We start from the raw sequence: 12,937 nt of genomic DNA on the forward strand, positions 1-12,937 counted from the left end.
ATTCACCTTCTCCGAGTACAAAGGCGGCATTCTGTTAAGGGCACATCATTCGTTTTTATTAATTAGACCTCGCACACAGGGGTTTAATACCTACTTCTCTTTCCCCATTAGGAAGCGCAAAATATTTCTAAGATAAGCCACTCAAGACAAGTAGAACACTGTTTTGTTTACTTTATTTTTTGACCTCCACCTCTCATAACCTTACCTCCGGGTGTGTTTTACTCCAGAAATGATCCTGGGTTTGCATTTAATCAACAACAGATACAAATAAAGCATCACACATTGGAAGTAGGTTTTACTGTAAAGTCTGGAGATATGACTGGGGATGGAGAAAATAAAAAACACACAGGCACAACTTAGAAAGAAAAGCAGCTGGGGAAAAAAAAAAAAATAAAACCAAAATGATAATAAAGCAGCTACCATAACTGCATGGTATAACTGCAGTAGTCTTAAACACTACCTGCATTTTATTCCATGACATTTATCTTGTTTGCACGTGTTATAAACGATAATGATGAATCTTCATCCATCATCACTGTATGTCAAGCAGTCTTGATGGTGTATAGCAATTTAGGTTAACAGCATGTGGATTAACTCTTTTTACCAGGAGTCAGAAAATAGAAATTGCGCCTGTTTTTTGTTGTGTCCATGTTGACGATTGAATGTCTTTGTCATGATCCACTCCATAGTACTGGTTAATATGAAGCTCATATGAAAGTAGACACATTCAGGCCAGTATTTCTGCTCTTATCTAGTCAACTAGGAGCAATATATTCATAGAAAAGTGTTTCTATGTTCAAAGTAAATGATGATCGAACCCATTTCTGCTCTCCGAGATGCCCTAAGTGCTTGTCATGATCTAAAATCCTGCGTAAGGTTATCCAACGGAGACAGGGAAAACACACGTCTCTGACTGAAAGCCAACGGCGTCCTGACTCATTTCAGGTCAGACTTGCGGAGAGAGAATCATCCGTTTGATTGAAAACGTCTCATATGTCGAATTCGGAATGGCATCGTACTGGTAAAAAGGGTTAAGGCAAGAACAAGGCACACACAAATCAATGGGTTAAGTTTTCTTTTTCTGTATAAACCTATGAAGTGTAAGGAACAGGGCTAAGGATCTCATATAGGCAGGTGAAAGAAGACAACAAAATACGGCGTCACTTCTGGACAATGAATGGACAAAATCTCCTGTTCTACAGTCTGCAAATGCAAGGCACATAAACTGAAGAGAACTGCATGATTTGGTTGAAGAAATTGACAAAAACCTGACTAGAGACAAAATGACTGGTCTCAGTGTTGATGTGAACACAAAAGCGATGACAGAACACTTCAGGAAATGTGCAGGCAGAACATCCCAAAAAAAAAGAAAAAGAAAAGCTGGTGGTGGTGAGCGTGCGTGTGTGTGTGTGTGTGTGTGTGTGTGTGCATGTTTCAAGCAGCAGATAAATTACAGGTAAGATAAAAGCAAAGGCGAAATACGAATCCTTACGCCATTTCGGAGTCCTGGGTCAGGGTGCATCTGGCGAGGTTACACATCAGAATAAAAAATGTTATCCAACATTTTTCATTCATTTTTGTATTCATCTCTTCTCTCCTTCGTGAAAGAACTCTTAAAGCCAAGTCGAATGTTTTCATTGTAACACCTCCAAATGCTCTAGATATATACACCCATCAGGCATAACATTATGACCACCTGTCTAATATTGAGTTGGTGCCCCCTCTGCTGCCAAAACAGCCCTGACCTGTCGAGGCATGGACTCCACTAGATCCCTAAAGGGTATCTGGCACCAAGATGTGAGCAGCAGATCCTTTAAGACTTAAAGGATACTTACAGGACTTAAAGGATACTTTTGATAGATACTGACCACTGCACAAGAGCTGCAGTTTTGGAGATGTTCTGATCCAGTGGTCTAGACATCACAATTTGGCCCAACTCGCTCAAATCCTTACGCTTGTCCATTTTCCCTGTTTCTAACACATCAACTTTTATATCCCACCCACTAACAGGTGCCATGATGAGGAGATCATCAGTGTTATTCACTTCACCTCTCACTGCTCATAACGTTATGCCTGATCAGTGTATAGTGAATTATTATTATTATTATTATTATTAGAGTAAATTCAGAATATATTTATTACAGATATAATTGGGTGCGGTTCGGATTCGAAGTAAATATTAAACTATTAAACACATTCCACGGAAATCTGTCTCAAATATAAATAGCTTTGCACATAATACGTTATGATTGTAATCCATCTAAACGATGCCTAGGAGAGAAGGTAATACAAAAATGCACAGGATAAAGAGAGATGTGTACCACACAAAAACTTTAGAGCAGTATCAGAAGGGTTAGAGGGTTAAAAGAAAATAAGAGTTAATGGAATATCACACAGATTATTTTTTATTATACATACAAACAATGCAAACTATCACTTTTAGTCTCTACATTATTTAAAAACAGGAAGCAAACCATTTAGATGACCAAATTAAGGGAAATATTGATATTAAATAAAAATAAGGTAAAAAAAAAATAAAAGGAAGAAAGGGATATCAAAAGGTTTAAGAAGTAAATAAATACATACTTTACTCTGCAGTCACCATGTGGAAAGAATTTATATATGGTTAAAAAAGTCAGAAAATAAACAATAAAAAGCATAAAATGTTTGCTTATACTACAGGCAGCACAACACAACGTCACAGCTTCAGCAGCAGCTCAGAGTAACACTCACAGTGATATGCAGCTCTCACTCTACCTGATAACATGCACCATGGCAACAACTTACACACAATAAAATACTCAAAAATACTCACACATTATCTGAGTTATCAAAACAAATCTGCTTCAATCAGTCGGCTTTTATTTTATTATTTTTGAATTACTTTTTACATCTACAGAAGCACACGTGCTTGGCAGATTTGGCACACATACACACAACTGCAGGAAAAATGGGGCAGCTTTTAAAAAGACACTGATGCTGCAACCCGTCGGTCTATCTATCTATCTATCTATCTATCTATCTATCTATCTATCTATCTATCTATCTATCTATCTATCTATCTATCTATCTATCTATCTATCTATCTATCTATCTATCTATCTATCTATCTATCTATCTATCTATCTATCTATCTATCTATCTATCTATCTATCTATCTATCTAGACAGACAGACAGACAGACAGACAGACAGACAGACAGACAGACAGATAGATAGATAGATAGATAGATAGATAGATAGATAGATAGATAGATAGATAGATAGATAAGTAAATAAGTGGATAGATAGATAGATAGATAGATAGATAGATAGATAGATAGATAGATAGATAGATAGATAGATAGATAGATAGATAGATAGATAGATGAGTGGATTCTTTAAAATGCTGCCACATTAGATTTTCTTGCAGTTGATAGAAACAGAACACAGCAGGCGTGAAGCTCTAAGTGAGTAAACACACAGTGGAGCAGGAAATTGAGACACTGCTTCAGGTTCACTCAGAGAGCTTTTAATGAACAGCTTGCAAGATTGTACACCTGTCTGAGAAAAATCTCAAGATGTCAGACACTACTCTAAACTCTTAATGTGTGAATGGGAATGTGTGTGTGTGTATGCCAGAGATAGAGATAGAGTGTGTTTTGGGCCTCATACCTGTGCCAGTTTCATCATCATGTGTGCAAACACATGGAGGAATCCCACCACAGCATCCCACAGTCTGCTATGAGCCAGAGACTGCTGGTTCCCGGTGCAGGGGCCCTGAGGGACGGGAAAATAAAACAGGGTTAAAGTGCAGCTGAAGTTTGGACCCTGAACACGGACAGTTTACACGAGTTAAAAATCCTACCTGTATGTATTCTGTGAGACTGTTGAAGACCTGCTTGGCCACTGTCATCGCTTTGGAGAAGTTCCTCTTGCCTGGTTCGTCGATGATGTCTTTTCCAGAATAGTACCAGTAGAAGTCGCTGATAGATTCCTTTAAGAGAGAGAGAGAGAGACAGAGAGCATAGTAGAAGATAGATAGATAGATAGATAGATAGATAGATAGATAGATAGATAGATAGATAGATAGATAGATAGATAGACAGCCAGATAGATAGACAGACAGACAGACAGACAGATAGATATATAGATAGACAGACAGACAGACAGACAGACAGACAGACAGACAGACAGACAGATAGATAGATAGATAGATAGATAGATAGATAGATAGATAGATAGATAGATAGATAGATAGATAGATAGATAGATAGATAGATAAACGGATGGATAGATGAATAGACAGACAGACAGACAGATAGATAAATGAATGGACAGACAGACAGACATAAAATCAGATCCACTCAGAATAATCAACACTGAAGTAATGAGTAATTCTGAATTTATTATAATTCTGAATAATGATGAAGTCATTTCTAGAGTCCGTGAGGTGATACCTGCAGTCTCAGCAGATAGTCCACAGTACAGATGATAATGTTGATGGTGGTGGTGCTGCCAGTCTGAGTGCGCAGGTAGTTCTGGAAATCTGAGGTTAGAACAATGACACATAATAAATTACACACCATTGTTTTATTTATGTTTATTACCCCTGTATTAAAGCTGCTTTCATTTTTTAACTTGCCGTTATTGTGGCCCTCGCAAAGCAGCTGCAGGAAACGGAAGAGGTCGCACGTGAACTCATCATCCGCCATCACTTTCTCGTCTGCAAGCACACACACACATACACACACACACACACAAAGTGAAATCCATTAGCTAGTGTTTGTGTGTGAGCGCGAGCAAGATGTGAGTAGTGGATTAAATTCTAGAGACAAGAAGAAGAAAGACGTTTCCATGCGATTTGTCATTAAATGTGTTAATTGTTTCTAAACTAAATAAGAAAATAATAAGGGAAGGGAATAAGAGACGGGCGTAAATGACAAATGTTTTTGGTCTAAAATATTTCAGATTGATTTTCTTTAGAGACAAAAACGTGATACGTGGACAATTAGGTATGATTACACACACACACACACACACAAATAAACATTGACATCCCAAGACAAGACAAAAACATGAATAAACACTTATATTCCACAGAAAAAAAAAGACAAACTCTGGACGATTAACTTGCTCCATCATAATGACACAGAGAGCTCAGAGAGGAAGTATAGCTGCACAGCATGATGTACACACTAACACACAATCATGCAACACAGATCTACTGCAACTCTGGAGTGTACACTGAGGGAAAAAAAGAGCCGTAGAGTGTAGGAGAACCACAGAGATACGAGCTGAGAATGAGAACGGGTGTAAAAACCCACAATCTCATCCATTACAATCATTTTTCTTTATTTTTTGCTCATTTGGGATTTTGTTTCACCAAACGGCCGAATACTCAGTATTCAGTGTCAAGCTGAAAGCAAAGAAGTACATGGATGTGAATTGATAACCAGAAATATAGTGTATAAGCGTATGTGTGTGTCAGGTGACATAAATACGGACTGTAATGATGTTAATCGGCGTTGCTGTTAATGATCATGTTATAAAATCAGGATCAAAAACATCTTAACACATTGTTAGCACAGGTACGACAAAATCCAGTACACAAATACACCAAGCAATGTGAGTCAACAATATACAAATGATTAAATCATCCAGGTTACATTTACTCCATTTAGAAAACTAGACCCCAGTAGATATGGACACATGATATGTACCTTGATTAGGTGTACAATTACCTGGAAATTTATGGATATATATATATATATATATATATATATATATATGTATATATATATATATATATATAAATATATCTAATCAAGGTTAATTAGATAGATAAATAGTAAAAGATAGATTATTAGATATCAGGCTATTCATATTGGGATAGCTTTTTATTTATTTATTTTATGTTCTAACCTTTCTGTACTGTATTCAGACTGTATTTTATATATATATATATTTATATATATATATTTATATATATATATATATATATATATATATATATATATATATATATTTCATTGCTATTTTTCCACCATATTTTCCCTATATGCCCTATTTTTAATTTATTCTATCATACTTCTCTCTTAATTTTTTTTTTTTTTAACCTATTTCCTATTTTTATTCCTTAATCTTATTTTTATACTTTTTTCTTAGTGTTTATTGGCTCTATTTTATATCAAGGACAGGAAGCTTTTTATTGCATGAGTGTGATTACAATTTTAATTTGGAGACAAGATGTATTGTGTTGTTTTTTTGATGGAAAAAAACCTATGAAGGTTTATATACTGTAGGATTATTAAATAGGTAAAAAAAAAAGAAAAGAAAAAGAAAAGACATGCATATCACAAGATACAATATGATCTGATTTGTCGACCTTAAAGCCGCAGATGCCACGTTTTCTGACAGACATCACCATTAAACCATTCAGCTTGACAGACATTACAATAAACAGTAATCGCTAAGCGTCCAATTTTCCTTCTGTCTGACATCTGTCTCAACAAAGGACGCGTCATAAATACCTTAAAGGGTGTCTAATCAATTTATTTTCTGGGCTCCTTTGGACATAAAATGCACGTTTGTTAATCTATGACGTCCATGGTCCATGAATTATTTAAATATATGTTGATATATTAGCAGTTTAAACGACTTTGTTGCACTGCGTACGGCTCTTTATTTTGTTGTAAGAATCACACGCCTTTCAAAATCCCTGCTTTTGCCTTCCATTAATTAATTTTTGATCATGTCTGGATTTCACATAGCATATGAATTCCATAATTTGGAAATTGTACAGTATTGAAAAAGTCAAACAGTTTATTATAAATAATCATACCAATAATTATTACCACAGGACAGTTGAATGCTAATATTTTTTAAAAGATGTATATTGGATGCAAATCGTAGACATAACTACAGACTTACATGCTATTCAGTATGAGCTGAGACTGAAGACTTAGTAGTTTTCCTAAAGGTGTCTCACACTTAAGTTTTTCCCATGATTCTGATCTTGGGCTTAAGTCCATTGTTCATGAATTATATCAACTAAAGCAAGAAGCAATATAATATAATAATAATAATAATAATAATAATAATAATAATAATAATAATAATAATAATAATAATAATAATAATAATAATAATATAATATTAAATCCTGCTCCACGGACTTGACAACCACAATACGTCAGGCTGAACTTACACTCAAAAATTATTTTATTAAATTAAATACAGCTCCGACTACTAATCTATCAAATTATTGACAATTTTTTATTTTTATTTACTGTGAATGTTTCTTTCAATATTTGCTGTATTATCAGTATCTTATTAAAAGTCTTATTTTATTCCCTGAAAAAAAACAAACACTTTTCTATGACATTTGACAGCAAAGATAAACATCAATCTGCTTCTTTAGTCAGTATTTTCTATCCCATGTTTTTTTAGTTGTGTTTAAAGGTGAGGTGATTTAGATAAACAAGGGAACATTTATGGCATTTTGGCAGACGGCCTTATACAGAGTGACTTACAGTTTTATCTCATTTTATACAACTGAGCAATTGAGGGTTTAAGGGCCTTGCTCAGGGGCTCCAGCAGTGGTAGCTTGGTGGACCTGGGATTACAACCTTCCGATGAGTCCAGCACGTTACCACTGAGCTACCATATCCCGGGGGATGAAAACTTTTGTGTCCTCCAGAAAATCAATTTAAATACCTGAAAAAATTTCCCCATGTAGCTATTAGTGTCATTTTTATCGCCAGGTCTAAATGGACATGTCTGATTCTCATGAAGCCCTTATGACCTAACCACCTGACTATATGGGTAAAAAAAAACAAAAACAGGGTGATGAAATCTCCTAATCAGCAAATTGTTATGATACATTTCTTGATAGCTGCAATTCATTTCATAATTTTAGGGGACACTGGTCACCACAGCTCTCTGTGATCTCCTGAGAGAAAACTGATCAGAAAAGAGAGGCCAAGAGTCTTTCTTTCTTCACAGCCATTCAAAGAGCGTTGGAGTTACAGCAGATCTGTGACAAAGCACTCAAGGGACAAAATGAGCAAAGAAACAATCCAGTCATCGCTAGCATGCTAATGAGACGCACTAATAACTCGGTAGCATCAAAGGACTTTTCCACGGAAGGAAAATATTCTCCTTTTGATTTGCGTATGTGAAGCTGTATGATTTCGACCCTAGCTCGTCGGACGCTGCGACGATGACTGGAGTTCTTTTCTATTTTCCCTTGAATGCGAAATGAAATGCAGTCCAAACTACACGCCACAAAGGGAAGAGTGTAAGTGTGGGAAATAAAGGAAGAAGACAGAAGGAGGTGGGACAGATGGGAAGAAAGAAGGTAAAAAACAAAATATATATATTGACAAGAATTATTTACCCCGTTCTAGCTTGATATCTGAGAACCGAAAAAAAGGGATCGAAAAGGAGAGGAGAGATATCAGTATATAAAAAAAGATACACTGCAGTGGTTCTGTAGGGAGGAAGATAGCGATACACAGTGCTAATGCCTTCTGTAGGTTAAAAAATGCAGGTGATCACAGCATACATGGTCAAAGTACTATATACATCCAATGTAAATATTTTTGGTGTCTAAAATGATAATTTAATGGAGCATTCATGTGCTGCATATGTTCACGTTATATATTCAGTTACTCAGTGCCGTGACTCACTTGTGCCCTCCTCTGAAACCATTCCAAGCCCTTCCGCTTTATTCTGCCTCTCAAATGCATTCAAGTCCAGAACACTGCAACACACACACACACACACACACACACACACAAAATAATAATCAATTATCATAATCAACCTTTATGTAAAAGTGCAGTAATTAAATTGCTTATTTCTTACATTATTAATGTCTTTATTAATTAATGAACAATATATATTTTTAGTTCTCCTATTAAAGAATTAATTATAAGAAGCAATAAATATATCCAAGAAGTTTATACACAAATATGTTGCATTGTACAATATATTTAGTAATAATTAATAATAATAATAATAATTAATAAATAAATAAATAAATAAATAAATAAATAAATATATTTTATTTCTCCTATTAAAGAATGAATGATAAGACAGCAATAAATATTTTTTCCTCAAATGGGAAAAACCCTCTTCCAAGGTGTTTCTATATACTTAGTAAGTCGTATCTATCTATCTATCTATCTATCTATCTATCTATCTATCTATCTATCTATCTATCTATCTATCTATCTATCTATCTATCTATCATATAATTGTAAGCTTTTAAGTGCCAGATTTGACCAATTAACCACAAAGACAATTTTTAAACATCATCATCACTAATTGTTCTATTACATTTGGAGCTGACTTTACATTTAAGAATGTAAATCTGAGGAAAAGTATTTAAAAAAACAACAAAAAACAAAGAGTGTTCCCACTCTTGCAAGAGTTATGCTTTAATTCTCAATCAAGAAATCAAGAAATCGAACTGAACGGTCGAGGTTTTACTTCAGTGTTAACAGAAAAACATCAAATGAGTCAAATAAGGGTCAGAAGAGACGTCACCTACCTGCAGGTCTGCATCAGAGCCTGCAAGCTCAGGAAGAAACCAACATCTTTCTTATCCTTCAGGTAATCCAGCATCCTCTGTGACAGATCGGTAGAAACAAAGCAGTTTAAAAAACCTTAGAAAATCGGCTTAATGCGTCTCAACCCTGGGTTTTCAGTACACCAGATCAAATCAAATAAATATTCACCCATCCATCGATTTTCTATACCTGCTTTATTCCTAATTACGGTCACAGGGGTCTGCTGGAGCCTATCCCAGCACGCATTGGGCGAAAGGCAGGGGTACACCCTGGACAGGTCACCAGTCCATCACAGGGCCACACATATAGACAGACAACCACACACACACACCTATGGGCAATTTAGAATTACCAATCAACCTAATGTACATGTTTTTTTGGACTCTGGGAGGAAACCGGAGTAAATCCACACAGGCACGGGGAGAACATGCAAACTCCACACAGAAAGGCCCCTGTCTGTTCGAAAATAAATAATCAATTCAATATAATTTTATTTCTATATCACAGTTACCAATGGCTGTTTTCACAAAGCAGCTTTACAGAAACACTGTATACACATTCAGGAAATCAATTATTTATTTTAAACTTATCCCTAAAGCCAGAGGTGATGGTGGTGAGAAAAAACTCCCTGAGACGAGGCGATATGAGGATATGAGGAGTGTGATTATAAACCATTTCCCTTCTGTAACTGTGCACTGTATGTTAACAAAAGTGCGGTTATGTAACCAGGATGTTTATTCTAGCTTTAACATGAAGTCTTCTCGTCGAAGATGTTCACTGATGGGGCCTTGAATGCAAAACTGTTCATAGTAACATCATGTGCATCTGGTATCATCTACAGTATTCTCAAAGCAGTAAGTTAAAGCTAGTGATGAACAGCTCAATGGTTCTTAATTAAATCTAGGAATTTTGAAGCTTCACACACTCACAACCTAGTCCATACTAGTCACGTCAAGCCATGTTCTGCTTTCTGTGATAGGCTAGAAAGCAGGATAAAGCAGAGTCGGTGCACAAGGAAAAGACAGAAACGAATCGACAACTCTGATCATCTGATGTAGTGAAATAAAGCGCCTCAGCTTTCAGTTGTGTGTTAATTCTGCATGGCTGGTCTTAGAGCATGGAAGACTTCAGGACTTGAGCGTATAAGTGAAGCTGACCTGCTGAACGTCGCAGTTGCCTCCGTTTAGGATGGAGATGCCCAGCTTGAGAGTGGAAGACACCATGGCTCCTGGTTCACCTGGGACCATACACACAAAAGATTTTTTATCCTGTACAAATTAAATTACTATTAATTATCAAAAAGAACACAAAACTATTCCTTAAATTATTTTTTTTGTGTATTAATCATAATGTATTTGAATGCAACTGAGTAACTTCACTACAAGCTACTGGTCATTGAACTGTGTGTGAGCGTGTGTGTGTGTGTGTGTGTGTTTGGGTACCTTTGCATGCACTTATCATCTGCAGTACCATCTCAGCTGCCCCACGATCATGGAGTCGTGACTGCTGGTACAAGAGCCTCTGCTTCTCCATCTCCTTCTCCTGTTTATCAGAGAACAACGTGAGGCAGGAGCCTTGAGCCATATCCCCTTAGCTCACACACACACACACACACACACACACACTCTCCTCACTTCATTCACTACTCAATCTACTTGATGTTATGTTGAGAAAAATCTTCTGATCTGAATTATTTTAGATTTATTTTTTAATTTAGCATTAATTATTATTATTATTATTATTATTATTATTATTATACAGTTAGAATAATATATAATTATTCTCTCTCTAGTTCTAATATTTTTCAATATATTTATGCAATTATGTTTTTTAACTTAAATCCTTTATTATTATTATTATTATTGTTAAATTAAAATATTTACATAATCACTTATTTATTATACATTTACTCATACTTCATTGCCCTTCAAATGATATTGAAAGTGTACCATAACTCTTTGTATTGAGACACACACACACACACACGCGCACACACACACGCACACACACACACACACACACAAACACACATGCACACACACACGCAATTGTGCACACACATACACTCGAATGCAAATACACACACACACACACACATACACACACACACACACACAAACAAACACACACAAAAACACACCACCACCATAAAAGTGAGTGGTGTTAGTGATGATATTTGAGCAGCCCACATCTGATGACGTTTGATGATGCACAAACGTCTGACTACAGCAAACAGCCCTGGTCACGCCTATCAAAAATCTAACCTCTGATCAAAAAAAAAAAAATCATAAATGAAAATCTGCTGAAGCCTAAAATAAAAACCACCCAATAAATCCCAGCTCACGTCCCACGGTCTGTTCTAATCCTGGATATTTATCAGAAATGCCTGTGAGCATGTGTGTTTTGTGTGGAAGGAGATAGATAGATAGATAGATAGATAGATAGATAGATAGATAGATAGATAGATAGATAGATAGATAGATAGATAGATAGATAGATAGAGAGACAGAGAGGGAGAGAGGGAGAGAGCAAGAGAATGACACAGAGAGAGAGAGAGAGAGAGAGAGAGAGAGAGAGAGAGAGAGAAAGGGGGAAGAGAGAGAGGAGGAGAGAGAGAGAGAGTATGAGGGAGGGAGAGAGAGGGAACAAGGGAGAGAGAGAATGAGAGAGGGAGAGATGGAGAGAGAGAATGAGGGAGGAAGAAAGAGATCGAGAGAGGGGTGGTGAGAGAGAGAGAGGGAATGAGGGAGAGAGAGAGAATGAAAGAGAGAGAGGGAGAGAGCAAGAAGATGACACACACAGTGAGAGAGAGAGAGAGAGAGAGAGAGGGTATGTGGAGGATGCAGGGTATCTGACTGACTCTGCAGGCTTTCACTGTAGTTTGTAGTGAGTACAGAGAGGGAGAGAAGAAAAATCCAATTAGAAATAAAAGACACAAAGAAGCAGCATGACACACAAACACCACATACACAACCAGAGAATTTACAAACACACTCGTGTTATCAGGTGCTGCTAATAAAATAGAAGATAATAGATGTAAAAAGAAAATAAAACAAATTAGCAATGTCTAATTACTGAAATCTACAAGCCAGGTGACTGAAGATTTCCGGGATTGGAGTAAAGGCTTTTTTTTGCTTAGTAGGCATAAAGGTGTTAGAGGCAATGGGGAGCTGATGCTAAAACAGACAGACAGGCAGACAGACAGAAAGGCAGACAGAGAGACAGATAGACAGACAGACAGGAGGGAAGACAGACAGACAGACACACAAACAGATAAATAGACAGACAGACAGACAGACCAAAAGGCAGGCAGACAGACAGATAGGCAGGCAGGCAGGCAGACAGACAGGCAGGCAGACAGATAGACAGACACACGGAAAG

At 36.4% G+C, this 12,937-nt stretch overlaps 1 protein-coding gene across 17 annotated transcripts in view; it reads right to left on the reverse strand.

Annotated features, from left to right (window-relative positions):
• The window catches only part of LOC131351896 (ryanodine receptor 1-like), a 97,551-nt gene that overhangs the window by 8,896 nt on the left and 75,718 nt on the right, over positions 1-12,937 (reverse strand). For 5 of the 17 annotated variants that reach the window (XM_058387607.1, XM_058387604.1, XM_058387599.1 and 2 more), the window contains 8 exons: positions 10,999-11,098; positions 10,714-10,793; positions 9,538-9,614; positions 8,672-8,745; positions 4,624-4,704; positions 4,439-4,527; positions 3,847-3,975; positions 3,654-3,758 (listed from right to left, as the gene is read on the reverse strand). In XM_058387607.1, coding sequence (XP_058243590.1) covers positions 3,654-3,758; positions 3,847-3,975; positions 4,439-4,527; positions 4,624-4,704; positions 8,672-8,745; positions 9,538-9,614; positions 10,714-10,793; positions 10,999-11,098 — 735 coding nt within the window. Of the gene's footprint in view, positions 1-205; positions 236-1,492; positions 1,523-3,653; positions 3,759-3,846; positions 3,976-4,438; positions 4,705-8,379; positions 8,398-8,671; positions 8,746-9,537; positions 9,615-10,713; positions 10,794-10,998; positions 11,099-12,937 lie in introns of all 17 variants that reach the window. The other 12 variants (XM_058387593.1, XM_058387595.1, XM_058387590.1 and 9 more) reach the window with 5 other exon arrangements.

The sequence above is a fragment of the Hemibagrus wyckioides genome, linkage group LG04, assembly GCF_019097595.1.
Source record: "Hemibagrus wyckioides isolate EC202008001 linkage group LG04, SWU_Hwy_1.0, whole genome shotgun sequence".
In the NCBI taxonomy this organism is placed as follows: domain Eukaryota; kingdom Metazoa; phylum Chordata; class Actinopteri; order Siluriformes; family Bagridae; genus Hemibagrus; species Hemibagrus wyckioides.